This window comes from Cetorhinus maximus, chromosome 6 (genome assembly GCF_964194155.1).
Source record: "Cetorhinus maximus chromosome 6, sCetMax3.hap1.1, whole genome shotgun sequence".
Classification (NCBI taxonomy): Eukaryota; Metazoa; Chordata; class Chondrichthyes; order Lamniformes; family Cetorhinidae; genus Cetorhinus; species Cetorhinus maximus.
In genome coordinates, this window is record NC_135884.1 from 20,595,717 (window position 1) to 20,621,662 (window position 25,946).

General features: G+C 39.1%; 1 protein-coding gene across 3 annotated transcripts in view; it reads left to right on the plus strand.

Moving 5' to 3' along the window:
• iars1 (isoleucyl-tRNA synthetase 1) overlaps positions 1–25,946 on the plus strand; it is a 189,664-nt gene that overhangs the window by 29,585 nt on the left and 134,133 nt on the right. For all 3 annotated transcript variants that reach the window (XM_078543384.1, XM_078543383.1, XM_078543385.1), the window contains exons 7-12: positions 416–563; positions 7,479–7,566; positions 11,600–11,660; positions 12,938–13,033; positions 15,986–16,108; positions 16,501–16,592. In XM_078543384.1, the coding sequence (XP_078399510.1) occupies positions 416–563; positions 7,479–7,566; positions 11,600–11,660; positions 12,938–13,033; positions 15,986–16,108; positions 16,501–16,592 (608 nt within the window). The remainder of the gene's footprint in view (positions 1–415; positions 564–7,478; positions 7,567–11,599; positions 11,661–12,937; positions 13,034–15,985; positions 16,109–16,500; positions 16,593–25,946) is intronic.

The following is a 25,946-nucleotide window of genomic DNA, read 5'->3' on the forward strand; positions in this document are numbered from 1 at the left end:
GAACTGTAATAATTGTTCTGATTTTCTTTTCCTGTTCAGTGGGCCCTGGAGCTACATTTGCCGTATAATTAGATATATTTTATGGATTTCACCTCTCAACTATGTGATCTGGTTTAACTTGTGCTTAAGTCAAATATCAGATGAAATGACTAATTTAATCTTTTGACATTTTTCTTTAACATTTTAGTCAGAAACAACTTGAATATCATTAACCAGTTGGAACAAGTAATCATATTTCCTTTATTAATCCTAGGGCAAGGCAATTTTAAACAACGTTTTAAATTAGAAATTCAGAGTTGAACTTTCCCAGTAAGTGTATCTATCCAATTATATGTGCAAGAAATAGTTGAACATGAATGTCTAAGTGTAATTTTTTGAGAAGATTATGCTTTATGCCTTGTCTTATTGCTTGTAGGATGTTCAAGATCCTTCTGTTATTGTGACTTTTCCACTGGAGGAGGATGAAAGCGTTTCTTTGGTTGCTTGGACAACGACACCGTGGACCTTGCCTAGCAACCTTGCTGTTTGCGTCAGCCCAGAATATCAATATGTAAAAGTCAAAGGTAAAACTTGTTCCAAACTGAATTTCAGGAGGTTCGAAGTTTCTGAAACTTACAATATATTCCCAGTTTTTCATTTTACATTTCATTTTGTGGTTTCTTCCCTGAGTTCCGAGCTCCATCACAAGTTGCCTGACTTAGTCAGTTTGTTTGTTCTGAGCCCATTTTAAGCTGGTAGAAGTTAGGAGTGGGATGTGGTGTTATTCAGCAAATCCCCTTGTTATACCATTTAAATCAGCAACTTTATATGTCCCATTAGACAGGTTGCTGTTTTTTTTCTTTGCATCATCCGGACGGTGAGTCAATGACAAAACTGCCTAGAAGAGGAGTTAATGGGATTCCTGACACTGATAACTGCAACTTGTATGTCTCCCACAAATTGAGAGGCTGAGATTAGTCTTGGTGTGCACTGCTTGGAAACTTGGTCACTGCGTGTTTTTTTGGTCACAGGTCGCTTCTGAAACTGACTAGCTCTCTGCACCTTCAACCTCCTATCCTTCAGTTGTATGCCACACATTGTGATTGGTGCCCTTTACTAGTTCTCATTTTCTGTATCCCATGTTTTGCTTATATAATAAAAACAGTAAATATTGGAAAAACTCAGCAGATCTGGCAGCATCTGCGGAGAGAGAAATGGAGTTCAGGTTTCGAGCCCGTATGACTCTTCTTCAGAGCTAAAGAGGAGGAGAATGTGATGGATTTTCTACTTCTACTTCTCTTTATCTCTGTAGAAGTCAGATGGACTTGAAAGGTTTACTCTGTTTCTCTCTCCACAGATGCTGCCAGATCTGCTGAATGTTTCCATCATTTTCTGTTTTTATTTTAGATTTCTAGTATCAGCAGTATTTTGCTTTTATTTCCATATTTCACTGTCCACCCCAGTTGACTTTTAATAGCTGTTTCTCAGCGCTCCTCTGCCTTATTGGCTGGACTTTCATGCTGTGAACAGCCTCTATCTTCTTCAACCTTAACTTTTGCCTCTGTAGCATTCCCCCCCACTCCCCAATTTCTGCCTTAGTGACTGGATTCCATTGCTACAACATGCAGCTGCCCAGCTAACTGAATTATCCTGTCCTCACCCCACCCTGCTGTCTAAATTTTGCACTTCACCTTTTCTTTGATGCTGAGAAGATTTCCCAGACAGAGATGCAGTCCACCAAACCGCACTGTCTTGTGCCCCTCTTCCTCTTCCTTTATACCTACTTAATTAACTATGGTCCTTGGTCTTTATTTTTTGTATGCACTGATTTTGATTGACTCACTGTAAAATTCCACATCTTAAACTGTAAAGGTAAAGAACCATTCTACCATTTTTACATACTTTGGAAAAGAAATATTTAACATTTTAGAGAAAATTCAACAACTTTGTGTTTTGAATAAGCATGTTCAGATTCCGGTTTATCCAGAGTGTTACTGCACGCTTAAATTTGGAATCTTTCCAGAATGATTGTTACAGATAAATATTTTGTTTCCTGGTTGTTCTTAAATGAAAAGAAAGGTAGCTAGCGTGACAGTTTAGAATGTTACAAAATATAAAGGACCCATTCTGAGATGCCTCTACTCAAGCTCTTTCCACTTGTTGGTTTTCTCCTGCGTACATGTGATGCGTTGTCTTAATGTACCTGAAAAATGTAGTTGCAGGAGATCAGCTGTTAGAAAATTTAGAAAATATACATTGTGTTATGTTCAAAGGCGCCTGAGAAAATATTGTTGTCCATGGTTTACCTTGTTTTTGATGTTTACACAATGACACAGAAAAGGATATTCCAATCACTTTCTGGAAATGGCTGTGCAGTAATTTTTCAGATTGCAAGAGGGCTAGGGCATAAAAACAAGCCCAGCATAACACGTCAGTCTTGCTATTGATCTTGATTGTTGAATCTCTTTATTCATTCATGGGATGTGGGCATCACTGATAAGGGTGCAATTTATTGCCCATTCCTAATTGCCCTTGAGAAGCTGGTGGTGAGCCACCTTCTTCAACTGCTGCAACCTGTGTGTTGTAGGCATGCCCATGTTGCTGTTCGAGAGAGTCTTCTTGGATTTTGACCAGGCAACAGTGAAGAAATGACAATATATTTCCAAGTCAAGGTGGTGTTTCTTTGGGGATGAATTTGCGGGTGATGGTGTTCCCATGTGCCTGCTGCTCTTGATTTTCTAGGTGATGGAGATTGTAGGTTTAGAAGATGATGTTGAAGGAGATTTGGCAAGTTGCTGCAGCCCGTCTTGTAGATGATGCACACTGCTGCCACTGTGCACTGAGGGTGGAAGGTGTGAATGTTTATGGTCAAGGATGGAATGCCAATGAAGTGGGCTGGTTTGTCCTGGAGTTTCTTTAATGTTGTTGGAGCTTAACTCACCCAGGCAAATTGAGAGTTTCCATCACACCCCTGATGTTCACCTTGTAGGTGGTGTATAGGCTTGGGATTTGGGAGGTAAGTTACTCTCCGCAGAATTCCCAGCCTTAGACCTGCTCTTGTGTCCACAGTATTTATATGGCTGGTCCAGTTAAGTTTCTGGTCAATGGCGACCCCCAGGATGTTGATGAGGTGCGGGTTGGAATTCAGCAATGGTAATGTCATTGAATGTCAAGGGGAGGTGGTTAGATTCGCTTTGTTGGAGATGGTCATTGCCTGGTACTTGTGTGGCATGAACGTTACTTAGTTTTATCAGCCCAAGCCTGTCCAGGTCTTGCTGCATCTGCACACAGACTGCATCATTACCTGAAGAGTTGCGAATGGAACTGAACTCTGCAATCATGAGCGAATGTCAGTCATTAATGAAGCAACTGAAGATGGTTGGGGCTAGGACACTGTCCTGTAGCAATGTCCTGGGGCTATATTTGGCTTCCAACTATCTTCCTTTGTGATAGGTATGATTCTAGCCAGTAGTAGGCCGGTGGTTGTAAGCACAATTGCTTGAAGGTACCTGTACCTTTTTTACTTTGTTGAATCTTTTTAGCTGAGACTGATGACTCTGGCAACCCATAGATTTTTGTTTTAAAGAAGATTTTCATGGTCAGTGTTTTCCTAAATTAGAAAAAGTAATATTGCAATGATGCTCCCATATGGTACTGTTGTGTGGGTTTGTCGCAGTGATATTTCATGGGTGGCTTGCCCAATGTTCAAGCATGCCTTTTCTAGCAGGTACACAGGCAGGGAAAAGCGCAGGGAGCCACATTGTTCAAACAGTCAAATTTGTTCTCAGAACTCAGTTGAAATTCTTTAAATATAAGTAATCGTGGGTAAATAAGCCTGACCCAGGCTTAGTATTTCCTTTTGTCTTGTATTTTGGTGGCTCCTGACAGTGAAGTGATTTGAGTTTGGTAATTTGGCAGGGGTGAATTGAATTCCTATCCCACAACTCTGTGCCATATGTTGATGTTTCAGGTGTTTCCACAAATTTCCACATAGGCTTTGCTGATGCCTTAGCTGCTGAATGCGGACCAGGGAAGAATCAAGTTAAAATCTCTGCATTTGCAGTTAGTTGCATTTGGGAAGATGAAATTTGACAGAATTATCCCGCTGGACTTCTGTGTGTACGTGATTGCGATTGGGTGCATTTGTAGTGCCTCCATAACTGAATAGCCTCCCAATACTTGTTGATAAGAGCCATACATGAATAATGGCCATTTGAGCAAGGATTTGATGCCTTGAGGGGGAAGAAATAAATTAAATTGATGAGATAGAAAAGAGAGCTGAAGTGCTTTGTGTAGCTTCATTCTTCTGAGAGTCTGAGATCAGCCCATACTGATTTTGTCTTTCAGGGTCCTTCAACACCTGCATTGCCATGACAACAATGTCCTACATTTAGTCCTTATCAGAGAATGAACACTTTATGACGCAGAAGTAGTGTATTTTTTCAGCTCAGCCATACCTATATTTCATTGTAGTGCTGCTTCTGTCGATCTGCTCAGCCACTTGGTGACCTCTACCTTTGCTCTTGTTCCCTGTAAAATCAGTACAGTCGCTCATCCTGGTCATTCAACACAAACAACTTGTATTTATATAGCTCCTTTTAAGGTAGTTAAACAACCCTTGGTGCTTCACATGGGCAATATCAAACAAATTTTGACACTGAGCCACATGAGGATAGGTGGTTGGTCAAAGAAGTAGTTTATATGGAACACCTTGAAGGAAAAGAGAGAGGCAGAGAGGTTTTGGTAGAGAACTCCAGAGGTTGGAGTCTAGGCAGCCAAAGTTACGGCCGTCAATGCTGGAGTGATGAAAATGAGGGATGCTTGAATTGGAAGGGTGCAGAGATCTTTGAGGATTATAAAGATGAAGGAGATTACAGAGATTGGGAGAGGTGAGGCCATGGAGGAATTTTATTTTTAAAATGAGTTGTTGGTGGACAGTGAGCCATCATAGGTCAGTCAGCAGAGGGCTGATGGATGAATGGGATTTGGTGTGAATTAGGATATGGGCAGCAGAATTTGGGATGAGCTCAAATTAACAAAGAAGGCAAGGTAGGATTCTGGCCAGGAAACCATTAGAATAGTTGAATCAGAGGTAACAAAAGTGAGGATGAGGGTTTCCACAGCAGATAAACCATGGTAGGGGTGAAACAATGTTATGGAGATGATGAAATGGTAATAGATCTTGGTGATAGGATATTCCTCCTGGTATGGCCACATCTTCAATCCCTTTAATTCAAGGGGTACAGACTTCTCTCCTACTGTCCTTCTCGTTAAACCATTTTCACCTGCTCCAACCCCTCACCCTGATGTACCAGGAACTCATGGACTTCTTTGTCACCAAAATTGAGTCCTGCCATTCAGCTGCCTCTGCTGTTTCCATTCCCCTTGACAACCCCAAGCCAGATCTACTTCCATGTTTCCTTTCCCTGATGCCACATCTTTCTGTTGTTTCTCTTGGACTTTTCATGCCTATTTTGAGCTCTTGTTGATGAAGGTTCAGTTTCTGCTCCATTGACCCCAATCCACTAAAGTGCAGACCACCCAACTTCCTTTCCTGGCTCCTATGCTAGACGATAGTTTAAATATTTCCCTCCCCTACCAAAACCTCGGCCATTATAGTCCACCTTTTAAAAAAAAAAACTCACCCTTGCCTTCCTGTATTTTAGCAAACTACAGCTCGCCTGCAACTTGCTTTCCTGTCACAATGTTATCACCTCCACTTCCATCACAAAGGCAGCTTCCCGTTCTGTAACATTGCCCTTCCCCGTCCCTGACTCAGCCCATCTGCTGCTGGAAATCTTCACCAATGTCTTTATTCCTAAAAACATCCTAATGCTTTCCAGAGTGGCCTTCTATCTTCCATCATCTACAAACTTCAGCACATCTAAAATTTAACTGATCCTATCCTCTCCTGCACCAAGTCCCACTGACCCTTCACTCCTGTTCTTCTAACCTACCCAATTGGCTGTCATTTCCCCACCAACCTCTGCCAAACACCTCCAATTTAAAATTCTCATCCACTAAAAAAAAAATCCTTGGTGGTCTTGCTCCTTCCTAATTCTCTAACCACTTCTAGCCATATAAACAACCTTCTAGCCTCCTTTTTCTGATTCTGACCTTTCGTGCATCATTCCTCCCCTTAACCTCCTCTTTGCATCCATGCTTTCAACTGGCTCAGCAGAAGCATGGAATTAGCTCCCTAAACTCCTCCCCCTCCTCGCGCTATCTCCATCTTTGACCAAACATTTAGTCACCCCTTGTAATAACTGCTTCTTTGGCTTAGCGTTCATTTTTATCTAATTTTACCTGTGTGCAACACCTTGGAACACTTTTCTCCTTTAACATTATTATATCATTGCAAGTTGATGTTGTTGATTTCTACTGGAAGATGGGGATACCCCCGTATTGATTCTGTCCTCGGATGTGAAGTCCTCCATCGATGGCCTGTGGATAGCTAATAAGGGTTGTATGTGGATAATGGCCATTTGGGAAAAGTACTAAGTTCTGCCAGTGCTCTGGAATTTCATGTCAGCAAAAGAGTTATATTTTACAGAATAGGAGAAGAGGTGATACAAATTGGGTAATTTGCAAGAGATACTGCTTAACAGCCATGGTTCCTCCTATGATGATTCCCGAAATAATTAGGGTGGCGCTAAGTGGAATAGAGGGATCTCTATCCCAAAATTCAAAATTTTTTTACATTAGTTAGTTTATACCATCACTATTTTTAGTGATAACTGGGACATCTAAATGGCATAATAGTTTTTAAAACAAAGATATTCCATGTTTTTTAACCTTGGTAATTTTTGCTAATCTTGCTGTCGATAGCACCTGACAATCTAAAAGAGGTGTGCTACGTGACTGTAGAATCTGAACTTTATGACCCCCGAGAGCTGCAATCAGAGGCAGTTTGAAATGCAAGCCCTCTCTCATTTTTATCAGGATTTCTGTAGTTGGCCCTGATAGCACCTGCAGATTATGGATTTCCACTGGAATGTTGTCCTACCTGTTGACATAAAACTGCACAGCTTCTGGTCATTTAAAATCAATTTATGTTCTGTTCGTGTTGTACTATAATGGTTTACTTATTGCTGCTTTTTCCATCTAGGTTTAGCAGCAATAAAGCAACAGAGAAAGTATTTGCAAAAAAATTGTAATTGGAACACTTCATGATTTGCTACTTATGAAATATCCCTGGCACAACCCAAATTTGTAGTAATTTAAGTCATGATACAGCCCCCTATGAATTGGAAGCAAGTTGGGCATAGAGTACATTATGTTCTTGATGCATCTGCAGCCTCTTAGATTTGCGATGCTTGCAAAAGATAGCATCCATCTGTGTGAGATTAGTATTTTGACAGATTTTGTAAAACATAAATTGTTAATATATATTCTGTATTCTGATCATAGTTCTGATTCTTAACTTATGTCCAATTGCAATGTATACCCTAATGGCTGATTTAAACTCCTCACTGATTCCATTTTTTATGTCTTTGCAGACAACTCTACAGGAAACCTCTATATAATGATGGAAGCCCGGCTGGTAGCACTATTTAAATCTGATAGTGAATACGCTGTTCTGGATAGGTTAGTGCGTGGTGACATAGTTAACATCTGTGGATTTGACTGTGGTTTAATACTGTATTTTATTGTAAAACAGAAAACTGTAATCCAGTGTGAAACAGCTATTTACCAATCAATTGCGCAAAACAATGCAAATGTAGAAAAACTTTCTCCCACTCTCATCCTTATTGTCTTTGTCTCCTTTTCACTGTGAATTTTATTTTGTTTCTGGCTCTGATACATTTATGAAAAATACTCAGGAAAGAGTGAGTTCACTGAATGGCGGAGAAGCTCGAGGGGCTAAATGGTCTGCTCCTGTTCCGATGTAAAGACCTTAGAAACAGTATAGCGGAGGTTTACCAGGACTTAATTACTTTAGCTATAAAGAGATGTTGAAAAAGTTATGACTGTTCCCCTTGGAACAGGGAGGCTTCAGAGGTGAGATAATAGAAGGTTTGATAAAGTGGATGGAAAAAAATGTCCTTTGGTAAGTGAGTCAATAACCAGAGGTCATAGATTTAAAATAATTGGCAGAAGATTGAGAGGGGAGATGGGAGAAATTTTTTCAATTAGTTGTTGGGATCGGGAATGCTCTACCGAAAAAGGTGTTAGAAGCTGATTTTCACAAATAATTTTAAAAGGAAGATAGACAGGTACTTGAGGATAAGAACAGAAAGCAGGAATGTGGGTCGCAGTATGACTGTTTGTTGAAAGAGCCAGCATAGGCTTGATGTGGCCTCCCTCTGTGCTGTAATTTTAAATGATTCTATGATTTACTTCTGTCATCCTCTTATGTATCTTGCACTTTCTTTCTCTCACCCTTCCTTATCTGATTGTTCTCTTTCTGACATGTTCACTTGCTCTTTGCACACTTGTGTATGTTTCTTCTTTCTTTTGTGTTATAAGTCTCTCTTTCTGTCAGTCATCCTCTTTTTCTCTCCAATTTTGTTCTTTTTCTCGTTCTGTTTTTTCTCATCACATTTTCTCTTTTAGCTCTTGTTTTTAAAAATACATTTCTGTGCAGTTGAATTTTCTTATTCATGCTATCATTTTTAAACATCATGTTTTCTTTATCTCGCATGCACTGTCACTCTTGCACTGATTCCCTTCCTTAGACACACACAACATCAAAGGTAGACTCAAAGTGGTAGACTTTGTGAGGTTGTTAGGCTATTTTACGCCTTCCTGAGTAAGGAGTTACAGCTGGTCTCATGCATATGATTGGAGTGTATTCCTGAAGTGTCCAGCCAGCACAGAAACCCTAACAAATTTTAGATCTAGAGATTGCACTGAATGCTACCACCATAATTCTCTCCAGGCTGTCTATGGGATAAATCAGATCCAGACTAGTTGGGTTTATGGTGTTTTCTTCAAAGAATTTTTTTTAAAAATACAGTAGTTGCCTCCAGAGGGCTGATGAGCAAACACAGCTTTAGGTTTTGTTTAAGCTCTAGCTCTGTCAAGTGAGTCGGATCACTACCTGTTAGTTTCTGACTTCTCTGCAGCATTCCCAAAAATTTTCATCCCCAATGTGAAGTCTGTCTGTCTTGTTGATAAATGAACTTTCTTTCCCATTGCTTTTCGCTCTGGCCTGATTTTGTGCAACATTTGGGGCCAGCTGGCATCAATTTCAGGAGAACATTTTGAGATTCTATCTGTTTTACTGATTTGAAGAATGTAGGGAGATGGCTATGGGGTTTGATAATATGCAACCATATTTTCCTTTATTGCTGAAATCACCTTCATGATAACCTGGAGTTCTGTCCCAGTAAAGTAGACTGTGGATAGCATTCTGCATTTATAATGCTACATGATTGGAGAAGAATTGGTGGAAGTCTTATTCTTTACAAGTATATTTAAATATATATATTCTATATTTAAAATTTTGCTTAAAAATGGATAATAAAGGAAAGAGGTATCATAAAATAGGCATAGTGTTACAAGCACTTATATTTTTGAATTGCCTCATAAAAAGCATTTTGTATTTAACTCTTTTTAAGCTTTTCGAAAAAAATGTTAAGCTTATGGCCTGCATTTTGCAGTCAGTGGCGAAAGGACTGTGCTCACTGATTACCTTAAGAAAAACTACCCATATAAATTTAATGGGCTGTAGAGCTTCAGTTTCCTCCATTGCAATGCGACTTTGAAACTGGCACCATCTGCAAAGTCTCTCAACAGTACAGGATGCAGGCAAGCTGATCCACCAGTCAAATTGAGAAATTCTCACAGACAGCAAAGCAGGAAGTAAAGAACAGGGGTTACAAATTGCCCTTCAGGACATTGCACAGAAAATGAAATAAAGATTAGGACATTCACTTAGATTTATGGTAGAAGCTGAAATATCATAAACTTAAAACATAAACATAATTTTAACTTAAAAATTGTAGGATTTTTAAATGTTCTTTTGGGGCGAGGGGCGGGATCTGAGGTCAGGACGGGGGATAGCAGGAGGTTGGAAGTCCATGGGAGCGGGGGCTTGAGGTCAAGGGTAGGGGGATCTGCGATGTCGGGGGTGAGGGCCGTCTGAGGTCGGGGTGGGTGGTGGGGGCTGTCATTGTTTGGAGCTGGGGTGGGGAGGGACGGTGTCCCATGGGGTTGGTCTGGGTCTTTACAATAGTTACTCAGAAGTTAGAAGAGGTTTTAATTCTTCTAACTTTTTCTGAGTAACTATTGGTATACTCTGGTGGAACCATCTGAAGTTTGCTATTTAAACTGCACCTTCGGATGATTCCCAGTGCAGCACAACTGTCCAGAGGAAGTTTTCACTTCTGGGCAATTGCCTTGCAAACCCTTACCTGGGAACTTCCAGAGGGATTCCCCAGTGCATCTTTGGGGTGCCCCCAAATCCGACACTGGGGGGCTCAGAAGTAATGGGCCATAGTATTTCATGACCAGTTGATATGAAACAAAATGTAATTTTGCTGGTTTTGCCCTTTGGATGAGGTTGAGTCAAGCTCATTCTGCCTATTCTGGCTATTCGGATGAGGTCAAAGATTTTGTGACACCATTAAAGAAGATCAGGGAGTTCTTTTGGTGATCTAGCCACCATTACTTTCTCAATCAACACTGCTAAGGGAGAAACATTACGTTAACTGGTTATTTATCTCATTACTGTTTGTACAGTATGGTGGCAAAGTGGTTATATTTCTTGACTAGTAATCCAGAAGTTTGGGATAACAATCGGAGCCCTGGTCTCCACCATGGCAGCTGGGGATTTTAAAAGTTAATTAAATAAAAACTGAAGTCAAAAAGTAATGGTGACCATGAAGTGAGCAGATTATTGTAAAATCCCAACTGATTCACTAATGTCTTTTAGAGGAGGTGAGGCTATGGCTTGGTGGTATTGTCACTGGATTAGTAATCCAAAGACCCAGGGTAATGCTCTGGGGACATGGCAGATGGTGGAAGATAAAAACCTTGAATTAAAAGTCTAATAATGAAACCATTGTTGATTGTTGTAATGCCCTTTAGGAAAGGAAATCTCTTCTCCTTACCTGGTCTAGCCTATATGTGACTCTAGACCCACAGCAATGTGGTTGACTCTTAACACACCCACATCCCACAAAAGAATAAAAATAAAGGAAATCTGCTCTTCTTAGATGGTCTAATCTATATGTCGTTGATTCTAAACTGCCCCGTAAAATGGCATGGCAAGCCACTCCGTTGTAACAGACCTACTATACCAGACTGCATTAGTTAAGGAAGATGGCTTATCACCACCTTCTCAGCAATTTGGGATGGGCAATAAATGTTAGCCTTGCAAGCATGTTGTGAATGGATAAGCAAAAAAATAGCTTATTCCTGCACTCTGCATAGCCTCTGTCTCTTTATATTGCATTTTCTTTTGTTTTTGTGTTTTTTTATCTGGTAGAAGTATCTTTGCTGATAAGAATGAATGGTCAATTGATTCATGCTTTAGTGTCCCATGATCCATCTAGAAGTGATAATTATGATTCATTTTGTTGTATGATCTCAAACTCCTGTTACATTCATGCTGACAGCATTCTTCTGATATCATTTAAATTAAGTCAAATTAATTGTGTTTTTTTATATGAAGATTCCAAGGCGCTGCTCTCAAAGGCAAGAAGTACAGACCATTGTTTGATTATTTCTTACAGGTAAGATAGATAGTACTTCCAACTGCACTTTCTGTCCCTGCTGAGTATTGAGCTGCACACAGCATGTTGCACCACCTTATTAGTAAGATTATAGACTGCTAACTCAACATTATTAATGGTATGTTTGCAAAAGAAGAATGTCACACTTGCCTCACTGTGAATTTTAGCCAAACATACCAATCTTTCAGTGCAATAACATGAGCTGTAAGATGGGAAGAGTAACTGCTGATTTACAGATATTAATCATAAGAATTTTGAGAGACACCACTGATGTCTTTTTTGAGTGAGAGTCACTGAATGGTTTCATTAATAAAGAATTTTGGAACCGCCCTCACAGCAGTTGATAAAGATGCAAAATGACCACTGACAAATTAGAATGGTACTATCAACATTGTGGTTGGTATGTTGGTATGTCATGCTATCCTTCTTTAACCAAATTGTGCATAGATTTATGGGGGTCTCACCCTTACATATAGATCTTATCTAGTATGGCTTTAGGCGAAAAACTCAAAGGATAAATATTTAAATCTGTAAATGCATCTTTGATATTTTAACTGTGTTTACTAAATTTTATACAATTTGGATTACATTTTTGAGAATATTTATTTATATGTAATGACTCAATTTATCGTAAAAATGTTAAATCAAATTTTTCTATTGCTTTAAACCTCAAACTTTCCACAGGTCGAGGAAGCAACTGGATTTGTACAGTGTGTTTATGAAATAATTTTTCTAGTGGAGGTTTATATACAAATTAAGGGCATGAAAATCTTAACTAATTATGGTAAATAACCCAAGTTGAAGAAAATGGTTTAACTATAAGATGCCAAAATAATTGCAACGGTACTGTTGCCATTTGACAGATTTTGATCTCATTCCAAGATATAATATGTAGCTTTATAATTCCATTGAAATGGACAAGACATTGGAACTAGCTGTAATAATTAGGGGTGCTATCATTCACATTTCACCACCAAATGTTGTGACTGTATTAGTTCAGTGGATTTATTTATAGTGAATTCGTTTCTGAGGCCCAAGCTTAGTATTGAATGAAGTATCGGCAGTCAATAAATGCTAAACTCATGCTGAATGGTGGTTCTGGCTATTACAAACAAAATATCAAATGGTAATTAATTATGATCAATTATTTTAATGTTGCTTTTGTATATCTTGCAAAACTTTAATGACTGTAAACTGTCTTAATTTTCCTTAATCATAAGCCTATTGTACATAGAACTGGTTAAAATAATACATCATTAGGTAATTCTGTCTTGCAGTGCAAAGAATCTGGAGCCTTCACTGTGCTTGTGGACAACTATGTTAAAGAGGAAGAGGGTACTGGTGTTGTACATCAGGCCCCATACTTTGGTGCAGTAAGTACAATTTTCCTAGTTAAAAATGGGATAATGTATTTAAATTAGCAAGTGGGGATGATGTATGGTACTGTCCTTGTTCTTCCTCACCAATTACACCAAAACATACTACACTAACATATCCATGGTGATATATCTTTTGTGTTTCGTTCGTTTTAATTTCATTTGTGTCTTGTTTTATTCTGTGGATCAGAATAACCCACGTGATATATTTTTCTTTGGCTGGGCTGGGGTGAGGTGAAGATACCCATATTGCTTTTCCCAGATAGAGCAGATCTACTGATGCACTTTCCAATTCCATCTACAATACAGTATTGGCATTAAAATATAAATGTAACAGTTGCGACCAATGTGGCATGTGTGGGGTTTTGTGCACTTGTGTTTTCCAGTTAGCATGCTAATCAGTCCAGCTTCCATTTTGTGGGATTTTCAATGTATTTACTTGATGAATCCTGGTCTGAAGGGTAACTTCACTAGCCTCTGGAATCCTGAAATTATGGATTTCTGGGGAGATAAAGTCATTGACAATTAAAATAAAATCTCCTCTGAGGTTTTTTTTTTAGCAATTGCTCCTAGCTGCATCAGTACCAGACTTTTTGTTTATTTTGTATGAACTGTCATGCCTTAGATTTTTAAAATATCCACTTTGTTTTTTATTCTGCTTAAATGACTTAAGTCCTGCTTGATTTTTAAGGTCGGTGTTGATCTGTGTTTACTTTTGCCATTGTAAATTGTGCATCCTTTTGTGTTCTTGGGATGAATGATGTTGGCGTTCAGTGAAATTTAATACCAACATCAATGGCTACTGGAAAAGTTTGACTTTAGAGATGGGATGTTGTCTTGTTTTGAGCCACAGCAGAGTTTTGTCGTGCTTCTGCATTTGTAATAAGTTAAAAAGGGTGGGATCTGGAGGGCAGAAAAATACTTCCACATATAGCAGTTTTTTAATGTCCTAATTGCAATCTCTTTTGAATAACAAATTATGTATAATCATTGTGTTTCATGTAAATGTTTGACCTTGTAGGATACAGTACACAACTTAGATCCCACTATATCCTTCACTGTTAATCACACCACTAAACTTGAGTGAAAAAAAGATAAACTCTGAACAAGGAGGGAAGTGTTAATACCAATATTTGTATGTTGATGAAAGAATGAATCTGAAGCCAGTCTGCACCTTAAAACAGATTTATTTCCAAGCTTGCAAAGTAAAAGATACAGACTCTTCAATTCCCCCCAACACCCAGTGTGAACACATTTTTATAAACTTGTAATAAAGCCTTAATACTTCCCCAATTGGAGAGAGCTGCTCTTGATTACCAACTTAAATCATGTACTTTATTGCAGCACAATTCCAACATTAATAGGAAGAGCTTTATGGTGAACTGCAAGGACACGAATCAAAGTCGGGGTTGTCAGAACACTCTTTAAAAGGCAGAGAGAAAGACCTCAAGACTGGGTGTAGTTGCTAGAGAGTAATTGTTAGAGCAGAGAGTTAGCAGTAATCTGGTGTTCAAGTGGATTTTAAAATGGGACAAGGCAGGAAATCATTCAGCTGGGTGAAGTAAAGCTGAGGAGTGATTTTTTTAAAACGGGGATAAGAATCTTTTACAAAAATGTAACATGGCAGATGCCTGAAGACTGAAATAAAAACAGAAAATTACAGAAATACTCAGCAGGTCAGGCTGTATCTCAAAGAGAAACATAGTTAATGTTTCTGGTCGATGAGCCTTCATCAGAACTGATGAAGAGTCAATGACCTGAAATATTAACATAAGAATTTTTTACTCATTTTGGTGAGGCAAAGGACAGAAGTGGAAATTTGCAAGGACAGGGATGATTTTTGTTTGGAACATTGGAACACATGCTGTGGTGTTCTGAATAAGTTGGGAGGTCCTGAGCGCTGAGTTGCAATTGTTGTTGAGTGAGACCATGAAAACTTGCTTTGATGTTTCAGCAGTAGAGGGGGAGAGGTGAAGATTGTGTTCCAGTTGTGGCAGAAAAACAGACTTGGTAATTGACTGAATGTAGAAGATTTGAAGTTCAGCTTGGGTCAAACAGAATGGCAATGTTCTGCCTCTCCAGACTTAGCATGAGGGCACAATTTGAAGTTTTGAATCGTGGCCAATTGAGTTGCATGGTTGTTGTGTCCCTGTATTTTTGGATGTCTTAGGCATACATGTGGAGGCTGGCCCTCTGCTGGTGAATCACATCAACAACCAATTTGGGAGAAGAAAAGGGGACCTGGGATAGACGCTTGGACAGATTACAGATGCTGGTTCAATGAGATATGGTGATTACATTGGGATGGCTAGTAATGAAATGGCTACTAAAGGAGCAGAGAGAGCAAATAGGAACAGCGACTAATGCTTATTGTTGCACTTGATGTTTGTAACTTAGAAGCTGAATCATTTCAGTCTCGTGATGAACTTATAAATTATTAAGTTTTGTTAAAATTTGTTTTGGCTTCCCAAATTTGATGTTTTTAGGTTCTTTTCTTGCATTCCAACGTATTTTTGGTCTTTTTTCATAGAAACACTGGCAGAAGTAAAAGCATTGACTTGGATAACAAAATTAAACATTTGAAAAAACTGACACATTTTCAGTTTATCCAACGTAAATCATTTTAGATTCAGGAAACCTTCTTGTCCGAACCAGCAGCAAATTCTGAAAATTGTGCCTTCTCCAAGAACTATTTTGAGCATTCAAGTTACATTGCAATAGATGCTTCTCAACTAAGGGAATTTTTTTAAAAATCTGATCATTTTTAGGAGTTCCTCAAGCATTGGTGCTTGAACCATAAGCATTCCTTATTGACTTGTCACTCCCAGAGATAAAAGGAAAATAGTTTTAAGAGAAATAAATGAAATAATTTACATGGCAAAAAATAATGTCTTTATCTTGGGTGGACCAAATTTTCCTGATGAGGCTTAATTCACTTTCACCCTGTAGGATGATTTCCGCGTTTGTGTGGATTATGGCATAATCCAGAAAGATTCAACACCAGTGTGCCCTGTAGATGCATCTGGCTGTTTCACAGCTGAAGTGAAGGACTTTGCTGGACTGTATGTGAAGGTTAGTGGATGGTTGTTCTGTTCCAGTTGCAGAAGGATGATTGAATAGACAAGGGGGATGTTCAGTCTTCATAATATTGCTGTTTAGCCATATAAAAATGTTGTGTTACTTTCCAAAGATTTGAGTTAAAACTTAATGGTTTATCGTGCTTAATAAAGTGCAAGTTCTGAAGTGGTTTTACCTTCAATTCATTCAGTATATAAGGAATATGTGAAATTGTTCGCTTGTAAAATGAATTGTACCTTTTTCTGTTCAAGTTTATGTATAAGAACTAGCCAGATATCTAATGGAATTAAGCCTTGCTGTAATAACATCTCTTAAGTTTGAGGTTTAATGTAAAATAGCAGTCATAGACATATGCAGTTACATGAATTCTTATTTTATGCTTTCAGGATGCAGACAAGCATATCCTTAAATATCTAAAAGACAACGGGCGACTGGTACACAGCAGCACCTACAAGCACAATTATCCATTTTGTTGGAGGTAAGAACCATGAGAAATGTGAGAGGCCTTCAGATGTGTTCGGAGGAAATTATTTAGAATTTTGCATGCCAGCATCCAGTCACATAAAAGACATTTATGGGCTATCTTTGATTACGCACATTGATCAATACAAAAATGGCTATTAAGTTATCAAGAGCTACCTAAATCTTTAAGAATGCAATTTGAAATCTTGTTTATTAATATTGGTGTGGGAGAAATGGGTTTCAGTTCCTGGGGCACTGGCACCAGTACTGGCAAAAGAGGGAGCTGTATCATTGGGATGGTTTTCACCTGAATCGTCCTGGAACCAATGTCCTGACTAGTCATGTAACTAGGACTGTAGAGAAGGTTTTAAAGTGGTGGGGGGATTCATGTGAGGAGAGATTTGGAAAGCTAAGAGAAAGGACAAGGCAATAGTGCAGGCTTGCAATACAGGTAGTGGTAACCAGAGTGTGACAGGATGGGACAGAGTGTGCAGACATGAGAGTGCACCAGCAAATATGGTCTTGGTAGGGAAACATGGCTTAAAGTAACAGAGGGATGGAGGGTTCAGGTGAAGGGAGATTTATAAATCCAAAGATAAAAGTTGAGGCAATAGAAAAATCCATCAAAATGGGTAAAAACAAGCTGCAAGGGTGAGGAAGGGGCAGAGAATTTAATGGTACTAGTGCATTAGGGAGTAAGTTCCTGCAGGGAATAGCAGTGAATAAATAAAACTAAAGTCCCTTTGTCTGAATGCGCAGATCATTCACAATAAGATAGATGAACAAGTGGTACAAGTAGAGATAATTGCTAAATTTTATTACAGCGACATGGTTACAAGGTGACCAAGGTTGGGAAATAAATATTCCAGGGTACACAACATTTCAAAAAGACAGGCAGAATGGAAAAGGAGGTGGGGCAGCCTTAATAATAAAGGATGACATAGGTACATTGGTGAGAAAGGTTCTTGGCTCAGAAAATCAGGAAGTAGAATAAGTATGGGTGGAGTTTAAGAATAATAAGGGTCAGAAAACACTGGTGAGAGAAATTTATAGGCCCTCTAATCTACTTTTCTAAACAGTTATACTGTTGGATGGAGCATTAAAGAAGAAATTATTGGAACTTGTGACAAAGGCAATGTAATAGTTGTGGGGGACTTTAATCTTCATATAGTGTGAACCAATCAAATTGGCAAAGGTGGCTTGCAATTTGAGTTTGTAGAATACTTTCATGACAGTTTACTAGAGTGCTCTGTTGTGGAACCAATTAGGGATAAAGCTATCTCCGATCTAATAGAGGCAGGGTCAATTAGTAATGTCATAATGAAACATCCCCTGGGAAATGGGGATCATAATACAATTGAATTTCACATTAAGTGTGAAAATGATATATTCCAATTGCAAACAAGAATCTTAAACTTAAACAAAGTCGATTACATAGGTATGAGGGGAGAGCTGGCTAAGGTTGTTTGGGTAAATAGACTAAAAATTATAGCAGTAAATAAACAATAGGAAACATTTAAAGAAACAATTCAAAATGTTCAACAAAAATACATTGCATTACAAAACAAAAACTCAGCGTGAAAAATCCATCCGTGGCTTACTAAGGCTTTAAATGAAAAGAAGAGGCTTGTAATGTTGCAAAGAATAGTAGTAAGGCTGAGGATTAGGAATATTTTAGAAACAAACAAAGGGCCACCAAAAGGTTGATACAAAAGGAAAAAAGTGGAATGAGAGTAATCTAGCCAGGGGTATAAAACAGATTGTGAGTTTTTACAAATATATAAAAAGGAAGAGAGTAGCAAAACTAAATGTTGGTCCCTTAGAAGTGGAGCCATGAGAAATTATCCTGGGGAATGAGGAAATGGCCAAGACATTGAATAAATACTTTGTCTTCACATTGGAGTTACATACAAGTTACGTACCAGAAATAGAGGATTACCTGGGCCTAATAAAAATGAGGAAATTAATATCAGCACAGAAAAAGTAGTAGATAGTGGCAGAGATGGTGGATGTGCTGGTAATCATTTTCCAAAATTCCTTAAGTTCTGGAACAATCCCTGCAAATTGGAAATTAGCTAATGTAACAATGCTATTCAAGAAAGGGAGAGAGAAAACGGGCATAAAAGGAAAGTGCTGGTATCTATTATTAAGGAAGCCTTAACAATGCACTGAAGAAATCATAGTACATTAGGACAAGTCAAAATGGTTTTTTGCAAGGGAAATCCTTTTTGACTTATTTAGTAGAGTTTTTGAGCATTTAACTAGTAGGGTAGATAAAGGGGAGCCAGTAGATGCATTATACTTGGATTTCCAAAAAAGCATTTGATAAGGCACCACACAAAAGGCTAATACATAACATAAGGGCTCATGGAATTGTGGTTGATATGTTAGCATGGAAAGAGAATTGGTTAATGGACAGGAAGCAGAAAGTACAACAAAACTTCGCTAGATTGGTCCCTGGGATGAGAGGGTTGCCCTATGATGAGAAGCTATAGAATTGGTCTATATTCTCTGGAGTTTAGAAGAATGAGAATGTTTCATTGAAACATTCAAGATTATGAAGGGGCTTGACAGGATAGTTACTGAGGCGTTGTTCCAAGGGAATTAGAAACTAGGGAGCACAGGTTAAGGGGCCAATCATTTAGGAATGAGATGAGAAGAAGTTTCTTTACTCAAAGGGTTGTGAATCTAAATTGTTTACCCCAGAAGGTTGTGAGTGCGCCATCATTGAATATAGTTAAGGCTGAGATAGATGGATTTTTGATGTCTCAGTGAATCGAGGGATGTGGGGAGCGGCTGGGAAAGTGGATTTGAAGCCCAACATCAGCCATGATCATATTGAATGATGAAGCAAACTAAATGGTCTTCTCCTGCTCCTATTTCTCATGTTGTAACCACAGTCTGTTTAATAAAGTTTTTGCGGAGGGATTTAGAACCATTGAAAAGTTACAACACAGAAAGATGCCACTCAGCCCATTGTAGCTGTGCTGGTTTGTTTAACCTAAATCACCTAAGACCAGAAATAATTTTTGACTACTTTTCTTTTGGTCCAGATTCCTTTGAACCAAAAAACAAGATTTTTCTCACTCAACCTCTAATTTTGTTCTCCAGAATCAGGAGTGCAATTTTCTATCTGAAACTGAAAAATTGTTGCAGCTGATTGCAGCATTCATATGTTTGCCTAAGCTAAAATCAGCTAAGGCAACACAGAAGAATTAAACTTCAGATTATGTACAGCTTTGAGGCATAAATGTCAACTTAGAAAAATCTGACCCCTCAAGAACGGCCCTGATTAGAAGTCTATGATGTGAAATTAAGTATCCGGGTATTTCTCACCAAAAGTGTGTCAAGCTGATCATCGTAACTTTATTCTGCAGTTGAGTCAATGGTTGATGTGAATTTTCTGGACTTACAGTACCCTTGTCACAGATATTTAGACTGAAAGATAATAGCAAAGGTGAATATATTTAAATTCTTGAATAAAATAATTGATTCAGATAAAATAACTGCTCTTTCTTAGTGTTTTTAATTCTAAAACCGATTTGAAACACTTCATCAGTGTGTGTTAGATTTAATGTACATTGTGTGCACTAATTAAGTATCCTGAAATGCCTGCATATGCCATTGGTAAAGGTCTGCCTTTGGCATAGCCCATGCCAAAGGCTTGAGGCCCATTCAGAATTAGGTGATGGGCTTCCTTAGGTGAGATGTAGCCACTTTGGGCTCCTGAGGCAGCTCTGGACCAGTTTGGACTGATTACAATGGTGGCAGCAACCCTTATTTAGGTCTTAGAAGAGAAGGAAACTCTTTCGAGTTATCAGCAGTCACAGATTGCAACTCTTTCGAGTACAATCACAGTTCTTGGTTTCCGGGAGTGGGACATGAACCCACAACCCTCTGATTCAAAGGCGAGGGTGCTATGAACTGAGCCACAGCTGACACCTCTAGAAGAGAAGGAAACTCTTTCGAGTTACCAACAGTCACAGATTGCAACTCTTTCGAGTACAATCATAGTTCTTGGTTTCCGGGAGTGGGACATGAACCCACAACCCTCTGATTCAAAGGCGAGGGTGCTATGAACTGAGCCACAGCTGACACCTCTAGAAGAGAAGGAAACTCTTTCGAGTTATCAACAGTCACAGATTGCAACTCTTTCGAGTACAATCACAGTTTTCTTGGTTTCTGGGAGTGGGACATGAAGCCACAACCCTCTGATTCAAAGACGAGGGTGCTATGAACTGAGCCACAGAAAAGAAGGAAGGTGAACAGAGCTGCAACCCACAATAATTAAAAAGAAAAATCCTAGCTTCCTGTTGACAGCAGAGGCAGGGTCAGAGTTGGGTGATGTTATGGAGACAGAAATAGGCCATCTTGGTGCTGGAGATAGTATGGAATTGGAAGGTCACAGTCAAATAGGACGCCAAGGTTGTGAATCGTATATTACACACTCAGTGGTCATAGAAGGTGATGGAATTAGTGGTGAAGGAATGAAGTTTGTGTTGGGGACAAAAACCTAATAATCTAATTTTTAAAAATTTAATTTGGCCCAGCATTCACAATCTTTTTGGGGGAGTGTGCTCCATATTTCCACTCTTCTTTTGCCCGGGGAACACATACTTCCTGGTTTCACTCCAAACTGACCTAGGTCTAATTTTAGGTCATGGCTGCTTTTTTGTTCTAGGTTTGTTTTTAACAAAAGCAAAGTACTGTGAATGCTGGAAATCTGAAATAAAAGAAGAAAATGCTGGAAATATTCAGCAGGTCAGGAAGCACCCATGGAGAGAGGAACAGAGTCCACGCTTCAGGCCTGTGACCTTCTGTTACCCTTTGTGACGAAAGTTCATCAACCTGAAACATTGAGCCTGATTTTAACTCTTGTGCAAGTGGATAGGCTTGAATAGGTTAAACTTGTTAACTCTTTTTCTCTCTGCACAGATGCTGTCAGACCTGTTGAGTATTTACAGCATTTTCTGTTTTTAATTTTGTTTATGACAACTTTGGCAATTTTTGGCCTTGTTAAAAGTATTTTTGGTACTGATCCAATTATACAAGTGTACCATCATTTCTTTTTAATAAATCATTAAGTATTTTTATCTGGTTCATGTTTACTCTTGGCAAGCAGTTCCTTGTCCTTTTAGTAACGGGTATAAACCTTTAATGCTCCTTGGGAAGTGGCATCATGTAAGCTTGCATGGGATTGCCCTAGAAGCTCTTGAAAATTGCTATTACATTGCTTCAGTGATGAATTGGACAAGTGCCTTACAGTGGCAGTTTAAGCTTCAGTTATAAAAAAAAACTTTGAAGCTAAAAGTGAATTAATAAAAACCTAAAGTGAAAGAAAATGTAATGGGTTTTGAGGGGGTTTTGGGTGGAGAAACAGCAATTTTATTTTACATGTTATATTTTATCATACTACTCCAGTTTCAGTTTTGTATTCCAAAATATGTAGAGATCGTAAACTAATTCTTATTGACCAAGGAATTGGAAAGGAAGAAAAATCATCAAATCATTAACTATTTTTACTCTTAAGTTTACCAAGAAATTTAAATATTAAACTATCTTTACTGAAGTTCTGTAACGTTTTATTTAATCAGTTGTCAAATAGCATTTCATATTGACAAGGGAACAATTGCAAGTTGTCATCCGAGAGTCACTTAGATGGATGTAATTTGATCAAGATTGACCTAGTGCTGATATGGGATGAAAATATGATCTGCATATGGCTCACCTAACAAAGTAATCTTTTTTGGGCATGAAATAGGAGCAGAACATTTGACTACCTTCAGGTTGCTTTTACTATGCTGGTATATTTTGAAAGACAGATTGTATGACTTTTTGATTGAGTTACATCGAATGATTATCCCTAGTCCCTAACACTGTTTCGACTGAAGATAACACTTGGGACAGAATTTTATGTCCCCGCCCCGTCCCGCCGCGAAATAGCACGAGAAGACATCGGACAATCACCCTGGCATCATTGTGCACTTGCGCGATATCTCACTCGGCGGGCGCGCATGGCAGTTGGAAGTGGGCCCGCCGACAATTAAGTGGGCAATTAAGTCCATTAGGGAGGCAATTGAAAGCAATTTTTCGTGGCCTGTCCACTTTTCCATTTGGTGGATGCGCCAGTCGGCCTTTATATTTTTGCTCGAACCTCAATCCAGGGTGGGATGAAATCTCCGTGGGGGAATAAAATAAAAAGCGATATCTGGGGACTTTTTTTATGAGGCATATTTTCAGGTGCTTGATTGTAGAGTATGGACATATTTTGCAGCATTTTTGTTGTTTCCTTTATTCTGTGGAGGTCGACAGCTCCCTGAGGCAGCTGTCTGCCTTCAGGGAGCTCAGTGGAAGTGCTCACCGGATGTCGGGGCCTGCCCTCTTCCTGCCCCCACCAGCAGTGCTGCGCCTTTCTCAGCGTGCGTTTCACGCTGGCTGACCGTTAATTGGCCAGCCAGCATGAAATTGCAGCCTGGGGCCTGTTTCCCGTCTGCTTCCGGGCTCGCCGATCGCTCGCGCCCGACGAGTGAAAAATTCAGGCCTTGTTCTTCGCTCCTCTTGTAGAGTGCCACAGAAGAGTGAATAATTAAAAATAGTAACACGCAATTTTCTGAAGTGGTGCAATCTGTGACTTGTGCCTTAAATTACAGCATTTTGTGCTCCAATCTTCCCATTGTGAAATAATTTCACAACTTATTGGAAAAGTAATTTGAATATACTGCAGCAAAGTGTAGTCATCTGATGTGTAACGTACCTTTAAGATAGATGTTGTAATGTAAGATCACATGATCGTGATACTCAATAGCAGAGTGGCGTGGGCTACCTCTGTAGTCAGTAGTCTTGAGTTAGAGTCTGAAGAGTAAAGGCAGAGTTTTGAGCTGTAAGCACACAAGTGTAGCTGCTGAGTTCCTTTTGTAAATAAACAAAATGTGTTTCTTCTAAGAATGGCCTACTGATCTTTTCTGTCTTGGTACCAATTCTGTCACCCCGATACAAGCGTGCAACCCAGATCCTTTAGCCCTAATAAACCAGGGCACTGGATCCAACACAAACGTAATGGCCAATCAAGAACCTTGGAAGCAGTGCAGTCAACAACATAACCCAGCTATATAATTAAGCAGATCAATATTAGCGTGACCTGAGACACTCAATTCTGAATTTCAAATCCTTTCACTTGCAGAAAACTGTTATGGATTTACTCAGCTGCTGCATTCAGTTTGCAATAACATTGTATGTTATAGATTTATTTAGCTGAGATTAGTTATTTGAATTACTTGAAAAGTATCAAATTAAAATAATGGATGAAATTGGACCTTGTTTCACCCATTTCTTGATATGAAATGGTGTCAAAAAGGTCCTACTTCCCGAGGACACAAGAATTGTGTTCTGTACTATATTGGCTCAGGCAATATTTAGAATCCTGCCTATGTAAGATTTGGACTCTTTGCATAAGGGCTTGACAGATCTTTTAAGGACCCTATCTGAAATTTTCTGGAAATTGAGTAGTGCCTGTGCCAGGTGTGCTCAGTTTTTCTAGTTCCTTTGGCAACCAACCACTGTTCCTTTAAAGGGATTTGCAAGAAGTCAGCAACGTTAAGGTAAGCTGTCTTTCTTTATGATCTGGCCCCTCCCTGTTTTCCTGCCAAGCAGCTTTAGAGTTGGTGCTGGCATCACAACAGGCTCAAATTGGTCCAGAGGCGACCCGACTGATGCCCACAGGTCCCTGGAGTTACTTAGATGAGGCTCAAATGATCCGGGGATTCTGGCTTCTTGTGAGCATGCCAATCTTTTGGGTCCAAAAGCGAACCAAAGTGAATTTCTATCCCATGCTGCCATTCATCAATGATACGTGGGGGCAGGTCCATACCCTGCACCATGCAGACAACGCTCATTAAATTTACCATGCAATTACAATGTTTTGCTGAATTTTGGTTAAGAAACAGTGATTTTATTTTGTCACAATCAACTATTTTGAACTGATATATTTCATCTGTACCATTATTCCTCCATCTAAATGGCTGTGATGAGAAATCTGGTATCTAGGACCTTTGTGATTTGTGATTCTCATTGACTAAAACTTGGTGGGGTGGCGGGGGGTGCGGGTTTAGAAGATGGGGCTATGATTTATTTTGTAACATTTTGGTGAAGTATTAACAAAGTGGATTAAAAGACTCAGGAAGTTATGGCACGGTGTGAGCAATGCACATGTTTAGAATTTTTGGGAGCTTTTACTGTGTAAAATGAGCCCCATGCTGTAGACATGAACACTTCAGAAAACTCCCACTAATCATCTAGGTCAGTGGGATAATGCCTGTGGTATAATTCCTAGGGTAATTCCTGGTTACTTAAATTTTCAATGTTTAAATGGATGTGCTTTTTATTTAGCATGTAGCATTACTGACTTGCCTCCATCTCAACCCCACTATTTTAAGTAAAAACAGAAAAATCTGTTTACAATAACACCCTCACACATGGCTGCGATTTGTAGTTTGAACAACAGTGGATACCCAGTTTTTTTAAATGCCTGTTATGAACTGCTGCTGGCTTTACTGGCTCCCCCTTCTGCCCATCAAAAATATGGGGCTGACTTAATGTATTTGGTGTAATTATTCAGTCTTTGTTGCTTTGTTTTTGGTCACATAATGCATGCCGGCCAGATCAGCCGTTCTGTCTATATTGTCCTTTTAAAAATTTTCATGTGAACGGAGATGGATCTTGAACAGTGACATAAAAAGTTGACAGTTCAAGAGTGCAAGAAACAAACTAGGCATTTCCTCAGCCCATTAATGGTAACCTATTAGCATTAGAAGTTGTTCAATTAGAGAACTGCAATTCAAATGGGAACTTGTAATGTTTTCATTACTCAGTGATGGCGTAAGTGAATGGAAGACAGGGTCTCTAAATTCTGAATTAGCCTCTTTTGGAGAACGGTGATAGATAAATAATAAAGAGGAGGGCAGTATCTGGTATACCATTGCTTTCCTGAAATGAACCAAAAACTGAGCAGGAAGTTAATTGCAGTTTTAAGGGTTGGTATGTACTTGTGAGGAAGAGAGAAGTATGGTGGGCGGGAAAAGGGTTTCCTTCAATGACTGAAATAGTTAAGGCAATAAGTAATAAGATTCCATGTCCTTTCCCTGGCTTGCAACTGAGTTAACTGATCTCACTAATATCCTGCTACAACTGACTTTGTAGCCCTGGGCTGGGGAAGGCAAAATCAGTTAAGTTGGCTACCCGGTGGCTCAGGCTGTAAAGTATGATTGGTGAGAATAGAATTGGGCTTGCTGTGATGTTCCCTATGATTGAACAGCCTGTTGAAATTCACATCTAAAAGATCCCTATTTGGGTGAGGCATTGGAGAATGATGCAC